Genomic DNA, 18,627 nt, shown 5'->3' on the forward strand with positions numbered 1-18,627 from the left:
ATGGATAAGCACAGTTACTCCACTGAAAAGAAAATTGAGTAATGCTATGCTTACTCATAATCTTACTAACCATCTTACAATCTTGGAAAATATAACAGCATAGTACGGGTACCATACGCATAGTACCCATACTATGCCGTTATATTTATCAGGATAGTAAGATGGTTAGTAAGATTGTGAGTAAGCATAGTTTTATTGAAGAAAATTTAGGGATCATCTTTACTATTCTCTTGCAGAAACCTGAATGGAAATAAACTCGAAGGTTTAGTTCCAGCTGTACTCGTGGAAAGAAAGCACAATGGTTTGCTATCACTAAGGTTTAATTTACATTCAAAGCTATAGCTTGATTGCTATGATCAAAATTCTAAAAGAGCAATACCTAAATTTTCTATTCCCGACACCAAAAAATCATCCGTACAGACCATATTCCGTTAAATAATAGATCTATGGACTATTTGTAGCTATCAGCACTAAATATTATTATTCAAGTGTTACCTTGACAGTTCTCATTTTTTCAAGTGCTATATTAATAATTCTCATTTTTCTAGTGTGGACGGAAATCCAGATCTTTGTCCTCAAGCTTCTTGCAAAGACACAGAGAAAAATAAGCTTACTATTCCGGTAGCAGTTGTTCCAATAGTAGCAGTAGTAGTCTCAATATGTATCATCCTAACTGCAATCTCTATTTTGTGGAACTTCAAAACAAGAAGACAAGGTACAAAATTATTAAAATTTTTGGAACATCCACTCAACTCATTTTATTGAATTTTATATTCTTTTCCAGTTGGGACGAAGAATGAATCATTGGACTCGAAAACTCGACGGTATAAATACTCTGATTTAGTGAGATTTACCAATAACTTTGAGAGGGCTATTGGGAAAGGAGGATTTGGAACAGTTTACCATGGATACTTGGATGACACTCAAGTAGCTGTGAAGAAGCTCTCTCAATCATCAGTTCAAGGATATAAGGAATTTAAAGCCGAGGTATTTCAACTAATTTACTTGATAAAACTTTCAACTTCCTCATATATGATTAACTAAGATATGTCTGTTGCTTTACAGATTGAACTTCTCATGAGAGTTCACCATAAAAACTTGACAACACTTGTTGGATACTGTGACGAGTGCACAAATATGGGATTAATCTATGAGTTCATGGCTAATGGAAACTTACAATCCCATCTCATAGGTTGGTTTTGGTCATTCGATAGTATTTTTATGAAGTTTAAGATGCTTATATTGACTTCGGAAAAAAAGTCTTCATACAATTTTTTTATGGATACAGAAAATGATGCAGATACCTTGAGTTGGGAAGGTAGACTCCGAATAGCAACAGAGGCAGCACAAGGTTACAAATACTTTGACTTGCAATATTCTTTTTTCAACATTTTCTACGTGTCTTTTCTATCTAAGAAGTGACCTATTGTGCATTGAATTTAAAATGTAGGATTGGAGTATCTCCACAGTGGTTGTAAGCCACCCATAGTCCACAGAGATGTGAAGTCCTCAAACATCTTATTAAATGAGAAATTCCAGGCCAAATTATCTGACTTTGGTCTTTCCAAAATCTTTTCAGTTGAAAGTGGAACTCATGTGTCCATGATTGTTGCTGGAACCCCTGGATACCTTGACCCGGAGTAAGTTGTAGATGTGACTGTTATAGTATTGTAATGCAGAAACTTCAACCATTATACACGTCTGCAATTTTAGAGGCGTGAAATTCCCTTGTAATATGTCAAATTGCACAATCATTTTATTAAGGAAACATAGTCTTATATAATAGAAATTAACCAAAATTGAGTCTATTTTTTTTTTAACCAACAGGGTCTATATATCAAACAGGTTAACTGAAAAAAGTGATGTGTAAGTTTTGGAGTGGTTCTGTCGGAGGTAATCACAAGCAAACCTGTCATTAAAAATACGCTAGACTCATATAAGTCAGTGGGTGAGTTTCATGCTTTCCAAGGGGGATATTGCAAATATTGTTGATCCAAGACTACATGGAGATTTTGACACCAACTCTGTCTGGAAAGCTGTAGAAATAGCAATGACTTGTGTTTCTCCAACTTCTGCTAAAAGACCAACCATGAATCAGGTGGTGGTGGAACTGAATGACTCTTTAGCAATGGAGGTAGCTCGTAAGAAGTTGGGCAAGGATGCTGAACCAAAAGATTCTGTGTTATCGATGAATTTGAATGTTGATACTGAAGCATCTCTCATGCTAAAGTAGTACTTTCGCAAAAGGTATTGCACTTCACTATGCATAATATTATGTGCATATACAGGTGCCAGGCTTTGGACCAACCTGCTTGTATGCTCGAAGAAAAATAAAGAAATAAGCACTGATGTTCTACTTTGTTTAACATATATTAGCATAAGAAAATAGAGGTGCTGCAGTTTTTGAAGCAGAACAGAGCAGATTACTGTAGTATTTGTTCCACCAATTACCAGTGCTAGTTAGCTTGGAAATGTATTATACATGCAATCAAGGGCCGTTTTTACAACTGTTTTGACGTACATATTCATAACCAGGGCTGCATATATGAAAGTGTACTCAAATTCTGTACACATGAAACAAATAACTATTTATATGTGTTTTTCTTCTCCAAATTCTATATCTCCTACCTAGAAGAAGAAGGAAAGTTCTTAACTCTAATGAAACAATAAGTGTTTTCGAAACATTGCTATTACTAGTTTTTATGATATGATATGACTTCAGGGCGAAAAATTGTTCTAGTTTAAAACAACTAAAATTGAACACAAACAGAGTACTCTCTGCTCACAGCCTGTTAAAATACAAACAGGACAAAGCAAAACAGAACGCATGTGAAAATGAATCACGAAGGCGAACGGGCACCAGCACACTGTGAACCACAACACACTTTTGAATTTCAAGTCATTGAAAATAAATAAATATTTGGTGATGCTTCGCTGTTATGAGTTCTCAGGCTACTCACTTGCAGCCAATTTCTGCAAAAATGTTTCGTTCTGATTTTTCCAGTAAATCGTTCTTGAAAACTAATGAATCAATTACCATGACACGATTATTTTCAATGTGAAAATATATTTGAAGATGGAAGAAAAATTAGATTTCAGAACCATCTTCTGTTGTCTTCCCTGTCTTTCTACAGAGTTTCAGTGCTGTTCCATAAGTACTTTCTCTTTCCTAGTTGACGGTATTGTTTAGCACTCTAGAAAAGAAGCCAATGGTATATTAGACCATATTTTCAACATGTTTACATTATCCCTACTTGATGGGTTTATGGGAATTTTCTCCTCAAGGTTTGAGGAAAGTACTGTACAAGGGTTTCAGATAGTAATAAATCCACCGAAAAATGATTATTTTAACATATAAAGACTATAATACCCTTTGTCTAATTATATACTCTTCAGTTTTTATTTCGTAAATTTTTATTTTATAAATAAAAATTGAAGAAATAAAAAGGGAAAAGAATCTGAAACTTTATTTCAAAAGGACGTTATTATTCTTTATCTTATTATACTTCACTCTCCCATTTTAATTTATTCAATTTTAGTAAGTAATTTAATTAAATTTAAGGTTTATAATTAGACAAAGGTACTATGGTAAAGTAATCAGTTTTCTGGATGCATTTGTTACTATCCGAAAACCCCGGGTGTGTTTTTTGGCTTCCTCAAACCTTGCGGATGAGATTGTTATAACCCCATATTTTGATGAGTGTAGCTGATTACTTAGTACTGCTAAGTGTTAACTTCATTCTCTGAACCATTTTCGTGCACTTGAGAAATGTCATGTTAAAGAAAAACTTGTGATACCATTGTTTGGAAACCATTTCTTGTTTCATTAGAGTTTAGAACTTTTCTTCTTCCTGTAGGTAGGAGACAGAGATATTTGGAGAGGAAAAACACGTATCAATAGTTATTAGCTTCATGTGCATAGAATTTAAGTACATATTAATAGAATTGGGATAACTAGAAATGCTAATTGGTGGAGGAATTGAAGGTCAAACACCAAATAATGCAGTTTTCTTCTCTGTTCTGCTTCAACAACTGCACCAGCTCTATTTCATGCTAATGTATGCTACACAGAGTAAAACATCGCTGCCTTATTTCTTTATGTTTCTTCAAGTACACAAGAACATTGGTCCAAGACCTGTCACATGTACGAAGATATATTTATGCATGGTTAAGTGGGCTACATTTAGGAAAAGTACTACCTTAGTATGGGAGATGATTCAATATCTAGATTCAAACTCATCGATAACATAGAATCTTTTGGTTCAGCATCCTTGTCCATCTTCTTACGAGCTACCTCCATTGCTAAAGACTCATTCAGTTCCACCACTACCTGATTCATGGTTGGCCTTTTGGCAGAAGTTGGAGAAACACATGTCATTGCTACTTCTACAGCTTTCCAGGCAGAGTTTGTCTCAAAATCTCCATGTAGTCTTGGATCAACAATATTTGCAATATCCCCCTTGGAAAGCATGAAACTCACCCAATGACTTATATGAGTCTTCTTAAGCGTATTTTCAACGACAGGTTTGCTTGTTATTATCTCCAAGAGAACCACTCCAAAACTATACACATCACTCTTTTCAGTTAACTTGTTTGATATATAGTATCTGCAAGGGGGGGAAAAATAGACTCAGTTTGGTTTAATTTCCATTTTTTCATGAAACTAGGTTTCCTTCATACTATGATTGTGCAATTTGACATTACAAGTAATTTCAAGCCTCTAAAATTGCAGATGTGTATAATGGTTGAAGTTTCTGCATTAGTTAACATCTACTTACTCAGGGTCAAGATATCCAGGGGTTCCAGCAACAATCGTGGACACATGAGTTCCACTTTCACCAGAAAAAATTCTGGAAAGACCAAAATCAGCTAATTTGGCCTGGAATTTTTCATTTAATAAGATGTTTGTAGACTTCACATCTCTGTGCACTATGGGTGGCTTACAACCACTGTGGAGATACTCCAATCCTACATTTTAAATTCAATGCACAATAGTTCACTTCTTAGATAGAAAAGACAAGTAGAAAATGTTGAAAAGAGAAAATTGCAAATTGAAGTATTTGTAACCTTGCGCTGCCTCTGTTGCTATTCGCAGTCTCCCTTCCCAACTCAACGTATCTACATCATTTTCTGCATCCATAAAAAAAATTGTATGAAGACTTTTTTTCCAAAGTCAATACAAGCATCTTAAACTTCATAAAAATCCTATCGAATGAGCAAAACCAACCTAGGAGATATGATTGTAAGTTTCCATTAGCCATGAACTCATAGACTAATCCCATATTTGTGCACTCATCGCAATATCCAACGAGTGTTGTCAAATTTTTATGGTGAACTCTCATAAGAAGTTCAATCTGTAAAGCAGCTGACATATTTTAGTTGGTCTAATATAAGGAAGTTGAAATTTTCTCAAGTAAATTAGTCTAAATACCTCAGCTTTAAACTGCTTGTATCCTTGAAATGATGATTGAGAGAGCATCTTCACAGCCACTTGAGTGTCATCCAAGTATCCATGGTAAACTGTTCCAAATCCTCCTTTCCCAATAGCCCTCTCAAAGTTATTGGTAAATCTCACTAAATCAGGGTATGTATAGCTTCGAGTTTTCGACTCCAGTGATTCATTCTTCTTTCCAACTAGAAAAGAATACCAAATTCAATAAGCATTGAGTTGGATGCATGTTAAATAACTTTTAATAATTTCACCTATGGTGTTTAATTTGTACCTTGCGTTCTTGTTTTGAAGTTCCAAAAAATAGAAATTGCAGTTAGGATGATACATATTGAAACTACTACTGCAACTATTGGAACAACTGCTACTGGAACAGTAAGCTTATTTTTCTTTCTACCTTTGCAAGAAGCTTCAGGACAAAGATCTGGATTTCCTTCCACACTAGAAAAATGAGAATTATTAAAATATACTTGAAAAAATGAGAATTGTTAATGTAACACTTGAATAATTATACGTAGTGCTGACAACTTCAAATAGTCCATAGATATATTATTTAGCTGAATATGGTCTGTATGGATGATTTTTTGGTGTTGCGAATAGAGAATGCGTGTAATACTCTTTGAGAATTTTGATCATATTGATCTAGCTATAGCTTTGAACATAAATCAAACCTTAGTGATAGAAAACCATCGTGCTTTCTTTCCACGAGTACAGCTGGAATTGAACCTACGAGTTTATTTCCACTCAAGTTTCTGCAAGAGAATAGTAAAGATGATCCCCAATTTATTTATTTATTTATTTATTTATTATTATTTTTTTTAACGAAGTAACTGTGTTTATCCATCATAATACTGATGAAAAAAACTTACAGCACCGTCAGGAATGGTAGCTGTGACAGAAATTCAGGCACTGGTCCAATCAAGTTGTTATTCGATAAGTCCCTGAAACGGTGATTGACAATATTAAGCTGACTTGGTTCCCATCATAAACAATTTTGAGTACTTACAGAGGTTGATTCAAGACAGAGATGCTTACAGAGATTGTATTAATGCGAGACTGGATATATAAGGAGGTATCTCACCCGATATTCCACTGGATGATAAGTTCCTGGTTGCATGACTTATAATTTTGTTAAAAAATGGGAGTGTCGCATTGATCAAATTGAAACTAGGATGCTAGTTTAAAGGCGAAGACTCACAGGGATATGATCCTTGGGGGACTATAATCGTCATAGCTACAATTAAGACCTTCCCAAAAGTAATCTTTAGGGACACATGGATCTCCTTGCCAACTTGTATTCACTCCATACATTGAGTACTTGATTTTCATGACAGCATTGACTAATAGTTTCACATACGCATGTATAAAGAGTAAGAATTGTAACATGGGGAACCAAAGTTAAAATAAATAATGAAGGAAAAACTGGACAATATCATCCCCAACTGATAAAAAAAAGTTATTGACTGGAAGAACATACCATCCTGTTGGTCAGTCAGCAATTGTGGGAATTCCTTTACTGCATATACCTCTAAAGCGTTAAGGATTGGTAGAAGGGTTGAATTTTCAGTTTTGATGATTGAGAAATCGATAATTTTATCTTCTGCGGGTGATATGCAGTATTCCATACTTGTGGATAAGTAGTAAACATAAAGTTTGCTCCAGAAACGTCCATTATAATCGATGGTCTGTTCTCTAGTCTGGTTGGCTAGATTCTGTTGAACTTCAGCAAAGTAGAAGTAGGCATAATATCCGGATGTGGTATTCGAACGCTCCCAACTGAACTGCAAGGAATCGCTTCTTTTTGCAGGTACGACTGCAGTCCTCATGACAGTAGATGGTGGCTTGTAAATGCTTGCACTGGAATCGACGGGCTGCGAGTTACTTACTGCTATCCAGCTGTGTTTGTTGTACGGCGTCCATATGCGATCAAAAGGGTCATCGCTGTACCTGCATCATAGAGCTTACTTAGAAACCAAGATTCTAATTACAAAATTTTGATGATATAAAATAAATTACCTGAATGTTCCATTATCTGTTGAACCAAGATCCCAACGCCAAGAGAGTAGTAGTGATCCTGATTGAGTTTGGTAAGTGGAATTACTGACAGGCCTTAATTCTAATGCTGAAAGGAAAGGTGTTCCGGAGCCTGTGTTTACAAGACAGACATATACATAGCTTTTTTGGGGGATATGAATGATCTCCTTGGTAACAACAGTGGATGCATCTTCCATTTGCACTGAATCCCACACATCAGCTTCAAGAATGAGATCAAAGCTCGGCACTTTCCTTAGGCCATCGTAATTTCCATACATGAATCTTGCTCTAATCAGAAACTTAATGTTGCCCAGTTCAGGTTTTAAAGTGTAGCAATTTTTCATTCCTTCGGGGAAGCTTCTAACATTCAGGAATTGTTGTTCCAGGGTGTTATGGTAGTATTCTGATGATATATTTTTGCTAACACCTGTCTCTATGAAAGTTGCATCAGAAGTGTAATTTATGCCTGTTAACTTGTCAGTATATCCAGATTTTTCTGCTAGTCCACAATCTATGCTAATAAAGCCTGAGAAAAATATGGTTCGAAAATTTTAGTATAAATGCATACAGTTAGTGAATAAAAATAGAAATTAACACTTAAAATTGAGTTATAAGAACCTGATTGACTTTGAACATGAACCAGCTGCGTTGTGAGAGCAACTATGCAGAGGAATTCAAATATGAAATGTTTAAAAATCTCCATTGCTACTTTAGCTTCTTTTAGATGAAGAAAGCACACATAATCTTCATAAGTATATATAGTGTCATACCATGTAAACAACCAAGTATATTTAAAATTTGATGGTGGTTTTGAGCCACTTTTAAAGTTATCAACATCAAAATGTATGGGTAACGTAAATGTGAGGTAACGACCATAGCACATATGAAAGATCAGTCAATTGCCAATTTGGCCTTGCATGGGAGATTCCTACAGAAGACTTTTAAGTCAAGGGGTTTTACAGTGATCACTCTAGTAGACGTCTGATTCATTAACTGTTTAGAAAGTATCAAGGGGGTTCCGTTAACAATACTTTAAGGCAGACTTTCATGCTTGAGATCCAATTAGATGATTAAACCTGTATCCAGATTCATAATGAAACAAAAGGGTATGCTAATTCTAGAAGCTCAAGTCAGTTTGTCTTTTGATCAATAATTCTTAGTCATACCCACATGCAAAGAATTTAAAAAGGGTTTGCTAATTCAAAGACAAAGCCATCTATGTGATTAGTATTTATGAAAAGACCAGCACTAATTCAAGGTAGAATTTGAGTTCAGTGGAGCTATTGCGGACTAAAGAAGCCCCATTTCTTAAGAAACCCTATTTTAAAGTTTAAAAATTAACATTTTCTTCACTTCTGCTATATACCTCCCACCATTATTCCTAAAACAAAATTTTAGATAATCAAATTGAAAGTTCAGAAAAAATAGTGCTAACAAAAATGCTTACAAATAATCTCATGAATATAATAGATTTAAACAGCACAAAAAAAGAAAACACGATTAACATAACTACCCTCTTTTGAGGAAAAAAAATGATTAATTTATTTATGACTACAAACAATCTCATATGTAGGACAAATTTGTCATTATAAAATTTAAAAGTGGAGCTTCCTTCGCTCATTAGTAGGGTGTCAATAGCTCCACTCATTTGAGTTCTTGTAATAGCTCGGCCAGCACTAGTCCAAGGTAGAATTTGAGTTCCTATAACATCCCGACCCATTATCACAATATTGTTTGCTTTGGACACACAATCTATCACGGTTTTGCTTTTGGATTTTGTAACCCGAAACACATCTTGATAATTTAGGAGCTCACTGAGTATTTAAATAACCTTTCACATTTCCTTCCCAAGCGATGTAGGATGTTATAGTTACCCTTGGTTATTGATAGTTTATGTTAAAATAAATAGAGAACATCACTATTTAAAAGCAATTATATGTAAAATTATTCATTATGTTTATAAAATTCAAAGGTTGAATGTTTTGCCCTTGAAATGTTGGTACATGCAAACTAAAGTATACCTAACCTAGACAATTGATGTAGAAATTTCTCACAAAGTGTTATAAATGAATTTTTCCGAGGAAGAGTCCAAGAAAATGACTCATGAAGGCGAAAGGGACACCAGTACAACGTGAGCCACAAAAATTTGTTGACTATCAAGTCAATGGAAAAACCAAAAAGTTGTGGAACTTTGAATAACTCATGAAGAGCAAGTTGTGTAGGGAAGGTAGCTATTTTTTGAAATGGTAAACGATTTGAGTTCTCAGGCTACTCACTTGCAGCATTTTCCTGCATATATGTTTGGTTTGTTCTAATTTTTCTGACAAGTCGTTCTCTAAAACTAATGAATTAATTAGCATGGCATGATTCTTTTTAATATGCATATTCATGTTGATAGAACCTACAAAAGAAAAAAAGTATAAATATAGTTGATTTGGATTCTTATAAGCATAGAAAAAGAAAATAGCAATGCCAAAAAGAAATTTCCAGCAGCTTAAAGAAGGCTTTAATTCAAAGAAGCAGTGTGTAACTACAGAAAGTACTGCTGTAAACCTGAGTGCTCTGCTTTTCTTTGTCCTGTTTGTATTTGAGCAGGCTGCAAGTACATAGAATTTTATAAGTTTCAGCTTCAGTTTGGTTTCTTGTACAAGGTGCAAGCAGATATTATCATACAATTTATAGTATATTCCATATAAGTGTTTAAGATCACAGTAATAAACATTTTCCACTGATATCACAGTTTACAAGGTAAAATTTGAGTTCGACCAATTTGGTCAGAGTTCGTAAATGGAGAAAATCAACAATTAAAAGAAAATTATATGTAAACTTTATTCATTGTCTTTAATTATTCTTCTTGCTTAGTACTAAAAAGCAGTGATTAGTGAATTCGGTTTCTTCTTGTTTATGGTGTGGTAATTTATAATGATATGCAGAATACGATAGTGATGAACAATAAATTATAAGAATATCGGTCAATTTTCCTGCAAGTAGTCAAAGCATTTGGCTAGCTGCTAGAAGTCAGAATATTACTTCACTTAATTAAATTTTAGTACCATGTGGAATTTTCTAAGGGCACTTATAAATTCAACTGTATTAGTTTGTAATAAATATGATGTTGGGATATCTCGCTTTCTTGTTTGTTCTCATGCAAAATTGTATGTCTTTAAGAAAAGTATTTAATAAAAATACAATTGTATATAGGAATAAAATTGTGGGAGCTCGCATTAAAATATGAATCTTATTAGAAATAGAATGTCCCATATACTGCCAATAAATAAAAGGATGATGACCAATTCAAGGGTATGAGAGAATATGAGAATACAAGGTATTTGATGTAAGGGTTCTTAAACACCATGGGTAAAGTGTCTTGGAAACTAAGATTGTTTCCCCTCTAGGTACTGGGTTATGTACTAGGTTTATAGTGCTGTATACTCCTGTATATCATGTTCATGAAACTATAGTGAATTTCTCTCATTTGTAGATATAAACAGGTTATGTTGAACTACGTAAATATTATGTTTCTTTGTGTCGTGTGATTTTATTTTTATATTGTTAATCTCAAATGTAAGCATGAAAATGTAAACATGATAGAGACAAGGACATTAGCCTATAAGATGCAAGTTAATGGCCAACCTCATCCCCGGGAATGTATTTTTGAAAATACTTCCATGGTAAGAGTTGATTTATTGACTTTGGCGTTCGGCTGGTTTTCCTTCATTAGAATTTGCAAAATAAGAAGGATTAAATCCTCCAAGGATATATCTTAGTTGACTAATAATAGGACTTTGAGGAAAGAGAGTAAATGTCAAGTAACATCAAGCATTTTAATTAATTTGTTTAATATACTTACAGTTTTTTACTTCTTTAATGATTTCATACCAAAATTTGTATGTGTTAGCGAATTTTATAATCTTAGTTATACATTAGTAATTTTGGATTGAAGAATTATTCAACTAAACGTAGAGAGTGCTTTGTAGAGAAGAACTTCACATTCAAAGATATGTACCAGGAACAAAGTGGTACTCAAGGTGACAGGGACGACATTGGCCGACTGATGTGAAACACACACAAAAACAGAATTTTGACGCTCAAGTCAATCAGAAAAAGCTAAAAACCCCTGCTTTCAGAATAAGGTGGATTTTCTTCTTTCTATTGTTAATTGATTCTACACGCAAGTATTATATTCATATGTAAAATTACTTAATTATACTCGGGCAGTACTCCACCACACATTTCTCACCAGATAGGTATTATCCAATGTGAAAGTCTTTGCGTTTAGATTTTGTTTCAATTTCTACTCAAGCATCATTCATCTAAAATACCTCTAAATAACTGTGCCAAAAAAAAAAAAAAAAAAAAAAAAAAAAAAAAAAGCTCTAAGGTTTCCAAAAAAAAAAAGAATTATGTGAGCTTGAATTGAAATATAAATCCTATTAGAAATAGAATATCTTATATACTATACTATCTATAAATAAAGGGATGAGAACCAATTTAAGGTTATGAGAGAATGTGAGCGTACAAGGTATCTGATGTAAAAGTTCCTAAACACTATGGTTTAAGGGTCTTAGAAACTAAGATTGTTTCTGCTTTAGGTGCTAGGTTATGTATTGAGTTTACGGTGTTGTATAATCTTGTATATCATATTCATGAAATAATAGTGAATTTCTCTCATTTGTGGATGTGAATGAGTTATGCCAAACTATGTAAAAATCATGTTTCTTTGTGTGTCATTTTATTAATATCAAATGTAATGTAAGCATTAAAAAGTAAACATGATAGAGACAAGGACATTAGCCTATAAGAAGAAAGTTAATGGCCAACCTCATCCCCGGGAAAGTATTTTTGAAAAGACTTCTATGGTAAGAGTTGATTTATTGACTTTGGCTTTCAGCTGGTTTTTCTTCGTTAGAATTTGCAAAATAAGAAGGATTGCATTCTCCAAGGATATGTCTTAATTGACTTAAAATAGGAGTTTGAAGAAAGGGAGTAACTGTCAAGTAACATCATATATTTTAATTAATTTGTTTAATATACTTATAATTTTTTACTTCTTCAATGATTTCATACCAAAATTTGTATGTGTTAGCGAATTTTATAATCTTGGATTGAAGAATTATTCAACTAAACGTAGAGAGTGCTTTGTAGAGAAGAACTTCACATTAAAAAATATATACTAGGATCAAAGTGGTACTCAAAGTGACAGGGACGATACTGGCTGAATGATGTGAAACACGCTCAAAAACAGAATTTTGATGCTCAAGTCAATGAGAAAAAGCTAAAAACTCCTGCTTTCAGAATAAGTGGATTTTCTTCTTTCTATTGGTAATTGATTCTACACGCAAGTATTATATTCATATGTAAAATTACTTAATTATACTCGGGCAGCACTCCACCACACATTTCTCATTAGATAGGTATTATCCAATGTGAAAGCCTTGGACGTTTAAATTTTTGTTTCAATTTCTACACAAGTATCATTCATCTAAAATACATCTAAATAATTGTGCAAAAAAAAAAAAAAAAAAAATAAATAAAATAAAAAGCTCTAAGGTTGGGGTCTGCTAAAGTGGGTTTGAGTTCTACTCAAGCTCAAAAGCTAGCTTAAGGGATGAGAGAGCCCAACCATTTATCTACACTATAAGATCTCACAAACTTAGCGATATGAGACAAATTTAACTTCAATACCCTCCCTCACACTCGGCATGCAAAAGCTAGTTCAAGAAAGGAGAGAGCCAACCTACTTATATACACCATAAGATCTCACTAACTTAGCGGTGTGGGACAAATTAAACTTCAATACCCACTATCATGCTCGATGTGCAAAAGCTAGCTCAAGGGAGGAAGGTGCCCAACCATTTATATACACCATAAGATCTCACTATTCAATACCCTCCCTCATGCTTGGCATACACCATAAGATCTCACTAACTTAGAGGTGTGGGACAAATTCAACTTTAATACTCTCCCTCACACTCAGTGAGCAAAGGCCGGGTGCAAGCCAAGTCCAAACCCATCATTGCATCGAACAAACATGGTTCACGTGGCTTTGATATCATGATAAAATGAGCTTAGGTATAACTTATTCTCAAAAGCTAGCTCAAGGGAGAAGGGAGCCCAACCGCTTGTATACTCCATAACAGCTCACTAACTTGGCGATATGTGACAAATTCAACTTCAATAGGGTCCTCCTAAATAAATAGATATCTTCAATTTATAAGCCTTGAATGAATTCTCTTAACAAAATAGACTTATTTTAAGTGAAGGACACTTGCGGAAACCAAAATGCAATCTCAGATTGCTTGCCTGAACCCCAAAACTCAAATACATGCCACTTGCGTTTGCCTTCTCCCAACTCAAGTACAAGAAGTGAACAATACTGATTTGGTGCTATAGCATTTTTATTAGTGTGCATATCTGCAAACTGCAATTGCATTTTTTTTTTTTCTGAAACATTACCAAATCCAAAAGGGCATCCATATCTTCAGATTTTAACTCAGTACACTAAGATAATGGCAATTATTAGACTGGCCTCTTGCATCCTAGTGCAAATCCGATTAATTTAATTTGCAACTTCTTATAAGTCGTGTCATCGTTTATCATTTAGCTCTGCTGTCAGCTATGTACAATTAATCTTACAGATAATGATCAAGAAATGTTCTTTCATGCATATAGCGTTAAGGTCAAAGAAACAAATATATATTATCTAAGACCCGAATTTAATATATATATATATATTACCAGAAAAAAACTGCATTAACTACAACGGAAACATAGCTGCTTTCCTTTTTTATTTCTCCTCCAAAAGTAGTGTACTAACTGACGTGGTAGAAGGTCTAAACCGAGCACAAGAAAATTTGTATACATACATGTACGTGTATATTAAGAGAATACTACCTTTCTACGGGAGATAATTCAGCATGAAGATTTGAATTGATCCATTCATTTATATGCATTTATATATGATAGAATCTACAAACTAATATAGATAGCTGCAAGTTTTATTTTACTCATAATAGTATTTGGATGCTTATAAGCTAAACGAAAAGGAAAAAAAAAAAAAAGAACTTCCATAAAGAAAGTTACAGCAGGTTAAAGAAGCTTTGAATTAAAAAAAAAAAAAAAAAAAAAAAAAAAGCACTCTAGATGTGAAGTGTTGATGTAAGAATTACACTAACTAGAGTGATCCGATTGACCTTGATGAAACCGAAACCGATGTATACGTGATTAATTAAAATCAGCAATGTAATGAATGTAAAGGTAAAGCAAGTAAAGAACACAAAGAATTTTTAAAGTGGTTCGACATGTTGTAATCTCGAGCCTACGTCCATTGTATTTCTTATGGCTTAGAGAGCTTACAAAAAATAATAATATGCCTAGAATAATTTGCTAACCCCACTTCCATTGTTGGAGAGGGTTTATATACAAGTTTCTTACAAAGAAAATGGCGAAATTAAAAGAATTACAATCAAGATGAAAGTGCAGCTACGATATTCTTGCAATTGAGCGATAAGGTCACGCTATCATTATTGTTGATCTGATCTCTTCCAAAATATTCGGGATCTGAGCTTATCTGTGATCTGTTTGAACAACTGTCATGATTGGTCACAAATAGCTTATGTTGGGTCTAGCTATATCTCGACGAGCTTATACTGGGTCAGACAAGTATTGAGATGAGCTGATTCTGAGTCAAACTATAACCCCGGGAGACTTTGACTTCTCCGAGCTTAATAGAAAAATCACACATAACATGAAGTATTCTGATATTATTGATGTAACTACAAAATGGTTGATGTAACCACATAGTATTCTGTTTTTGTTTTGTCCTGTTTTTATTTTATCAGGCTGAGTACTCCGAGTATACTGTTCTTCCCTGCTCTATTTATGTGTTATCAGTTTCAGTTTTAGGTTTTTTAAACTAGCTAATCTTGTGTGAGGTTATTTAAATTTTAATGGAGCTGAAACTCGTGATCAAGAAATCAGATTAAACATCCTCTGTTGTCTTCTTCGTTTTTCTACATAAATTATCTATATTTTGTATTTATGTTGATAAGATTCAAAGGTTGCATATTAAACCTCTATAATTCAACAGAAGTTGAATTTTCCACAACGTGTTGTAGATAATTCGTCCTCGGAAGAACCGAAGAAAATGGCTCATGAAGTTGAAAGGTACACAAGTATAAATAAAATGAGACCCGGAACAAGCTATTGACTATCAACTCAAAGTCAATGGTAAAAAACAAAAAAAATTGTGGAACTTGAACAACTAAACAAGATCAAATTGTTCAGGAATGCAACTACCTTTTGATAATTTGCCTCATGCAATGGTACATTTCTTCTGTTTTCTGAGAAAAATCAGACTCTCTAAATGAAAAAGTAAAAGTTAGATCAAGAACTTCCAAAGGGAAATTTAGAGCAGGTTAATAAAGCCTATTCAAAGTATCATTTTAGAAGTATATATTAACATTAGTGACGTAATCACAGAGTAGTCTGTTCTGCTTTCTTCTGTTTATATTTTATCAGGCACAAAGAACAGAGCACTCTGTTCTGCTCTGATCTGCATTGATTAAATAGCATAATTTGAAGCATTTCAACTAAAATGTCGGCATCAGACTACCATACATTGCATATTTGTTAATTATGGAGAAGCCAATTGTATTTTAGACCATATTTTCAACATGTTTACATTATGACCACTTGTCGTGGATTAGCCAATAACAGATTTTAGAGCTTATAAGAGAATTTTTCTCCTCAAGGTTTGAGGAAAGTACAAACACACCCAAGGATTTCAGATAGTAACAAATACACCAAAAAAAAATTGATTACTCTACCATATAAACACTATAATACCCTTTGTCTAATTATATATTCTTAAGTTTTTTTTTTTTTTTCAATTTTTATTTATTTAAAATAAAAATTGAAGAAATAAAAACTGAAAATAATCTGAAACTTTATTTCAAAAGGACTTTAGTATTCTTGATCTTATTATACTTCACTCTCCCATTTTATTTTATTCAATTTTTAGTATGTAATTTAATTAAATTTACGGTTTATTATTAGATAAAAGGTACTATGGTAAAGTAATCAGTTTTCTGGATGCATATCCTAAACCCTTGGGTGTGTTTGGTACTTTCATCAAACCCTGAGGAGGAATTTATTATAAATCCATATTTTGATGAGTGTACCAGATTACTCAGTACTGCAAACTTCATTCTTTGAACCATTTTCGTGCATTTGAGTAATGCCATGTAAAAGAAAAAACCAGTGATACCATTGTTTGGAAACCATTTCTTGTTTCATTAGAGTTTAGAGCTTTTCTTCTTCCTCTAGGTAGTTACTAGGAGATATAGATATTTTAAGTAAATATTCATAGGTGCAAACCCGGTTATGAATATTTATTTAAAAAAAAAAAAAAAAAGCCCTTAATCAATCCTATGCATTCCAGGATAACTAGTAATGCTAATCTGTGGAGGAATTGAAGGTCAAACACCAAATAATGCCGTTTTCTTTTCTGTTCTGCTTCAACAACTGCAGCAGCTCTATTTCATATGCTAATGTATGTTACACAAAGTAGAACATCGCTGCCTTATTTCTTTATGTTTCTTCAAGTACACAAGAACATTGGTCCAAGACCGGTTACATGTATGAAAATATATATGCATGGTTAAGTGGGATACATATAGTAAAAGTACTACCTTGGTATGGGAGATAATTCAGTATCGACATTCAAATTCATCGATAACATAGAATCTCTTGATTTGGCATCCTTGCCTATCTTCTTGCGAGCTACCTCCATTGCTAAAGACTCATTCAGTTCCACCGCTACCTGATTCATGGTTGGTCTTTTGGCAGAAGTTGGAGAAACACAAGTCATTGCTACTTCTACAGCTTTCCAGACAGAGTTTGTCTTAAAATCTCTATATAGTCTCGGATCAACAATATTTGCAATATCCCCCTTGGAAAGCATGAAACTCACCCACTGACTTATATGAGTCTTCTCAAGCGTATTTTCAATGACAAGTTTACTTGTTATTATCTCCAAGAGAACCACTCCAAAACTATACACATCACTCTTTTCAGTTAATCTGTTTGATATATAGTATCTGCAGGGGGGAAAAAATAGACTCAGTTTGGTTTAATTTCCAATATATCATGAGACTAGGTTTCCTTCATACAATGATTGTGCAATTTGACATTACAAGGTAATTCCTGTTAGAGTCATGAAAGTGACTCTATTTTGGTGATAAAAATACCCATGTGTGATTAAATTGAAGTATATTGAGACAATTAAAGAATTTATAAATTTATTCACGAAAATCGTTTCCTAATATTTTTCTTATGAATTTAACGTGTTTGGAATGATTTTGGAAAGTATATGAGTTGATATTGGGTTGTGGTTTATGGATTAAGGGTGATTCTGTCTCATTTATGCTGTTTAGGGGGTAAAATGTCCTGTTTTAAGGGGCTGATTTTGTCACTTTTCAATTGTGTAGGGACTAATCTAAAATTTTGCAATTTGTTCTATAAAACAAAAAGTGCAGATCGTGTGAACAGGAGGCTGCCATCCAGAAAGTTTTCCGGCGACCCTTCGTCTTCCACCTCTGGTGACTCTTCGGCTTCCTCGACCACAGATCACCGTCATCCCATCGTCCCGGACCACCACCGCGAAACACGGAAGCTGCCGCGACGTTTCGTCTTCCCTCCACCACGTCGTTTCGTCTTCCCTCCACCACGTCGTTTCGTCTTCCTAGCCACTTTTGGCCATTTTCCGGCGACGATTCGGCTCCCCAAGGGTCGATCCACCTTCCCCACAGCCAGATCTACACTTCCCTTGCTTCAGCCGCCGCGAAAACCGCCGGAATCCGTGATTTAGCCACCGCGACTCTTCATCTTCCAGGCCAGATCCTGCTCATTTCCGGCAACTTCTCACCTCCCCAGGACCTGATCTGAACTCCCCATCACCAGAGCTTTCCATCGGTACCTTCGGATCCCATTTCCGCCACCGTTTTTCGGAGACCCGCTGGAAAATTAACGTTTTCCGGCAAACCGCGGCTGTTCGTATTCCGGGCTGTCCGTTGGTCGTTTGCAGCCCTTCTTCGCATCATATCACTGTCGGTTACCTCCTCTCTGCCATGGTCAGCTCCGTT

At 34.4% G+C, this 18,627-nt stretch overlaps 3 protein-coding genes across 3 annotated transcripts in view; 1 reads left to right on the top strand and 2 right to left on the bottom strand.

The window, feature by feature from the left end:
* LOC116143915 (probable LRR receptor-like serine/threonine-protein kinase At2g28960) lies at positions 1–2,233 on the top strand. The gene is given in 9 exon segments (XM_031429361.1): positions 1–38; positions 549–715; positions 785–987; positions 1,066–1,192; positions 1,289–1,351; positions 1,451–1,640; positions 1,828–1,865; positions 1,868–1,931; positions 1,933–2,233. Coding segments are annotated over 9 exon segments (1,191 nt in total).
* A 1,679-nt stretch (positions 2,234–3,912) lies between these two features.
* Positions 3,913–8,191, bottom strand: LOC116143928 (putative leucine-rich repeat receptor-like protein kinase At2g19210). The gene is made up of 13 exons (XM_031429373.1): positions 8,102–8,191; positions 7,466–8,009; positions 6,927–7,396; positions 6,648–6,789; positions 6,485–6,556; positions 6,319–6,390; positions 6,121–6,201; positions 5,724–5,890; positions 5,432–5,634; positions 5,228–5,354; positions 5,068–5,130; positions 4,779–4,968; positions 3,913–4,607 (listed from the first exon to the last, which is right to left on the bottom strand). Exons 1-13 carry the CDS (start codon positions 8,184–8,186, stop codon positions 4,196–4,198), a joined length of 2,628 nt encoding a protein of 875 aa, XP_031285233.1. The 5' UTR covers positions 8,187–8,191; the 3' UTR covers positions 3,913–4,195.
* An 8,980-nt stretch (positions 8,192–17,171) lies between these two features.
* The window catches only part of LOC116143916 (receptor-like protein kinase At3g21340), a 36,176-nt gene continuing 34,720 nt past the window's right edge, over positions 17,172–18,627 (bottom strand). The window contains exon 7 of the mRNA XM_031429362.1: positions 17,172–17,565. Coding sequence (XP_031285222.1) covers positions 17,172–17,565 — 394 coding nt within the window. The remainder of the gene's footprint in view (positions 17,566–18,627) is intronic.

This window comes from Pistacia vera, unplaced genomic scaffold (assembly GCF_008641045.1).
Source record: "Pistacia vera cultivar Batoury unplaced genomic scaffold, PisVer_v2 Contig434, whole genome shotgun sequence".
Taxonomy (NCBI): domain Eukaryota; kingdom Viridiplantae; phylum Streptophyta; class Magnoliopsida; order Sapindales; family Anacardiaceae; genus Pistacia; species Pistacia vera.

Excerpts from the sequence above, each read along its gene's own strand:
- LOC116143928 (XM_031429373.1), bottom strand. The coding sequence starts at position 8,186 with ATGGAGATTTTTAAACATTTCATATTTGAATTCCTCTGCATAGTTGCT. Across the intron at positions 7,397-7,465 it reads ACAGATAATGGAACATTCAG|GTACAGCGATGACCCTTTTG; the intron begins GTAATTTATTTT and ends TCTATGATGCAG. Across the intron at positions 5,131-5,227 it reads CTTACAATCATATCTCCTAG|AAAATGATGTAGATACGTTG; the intron begins GTTGGTTTTGCT and ends TTATGGATGCAG.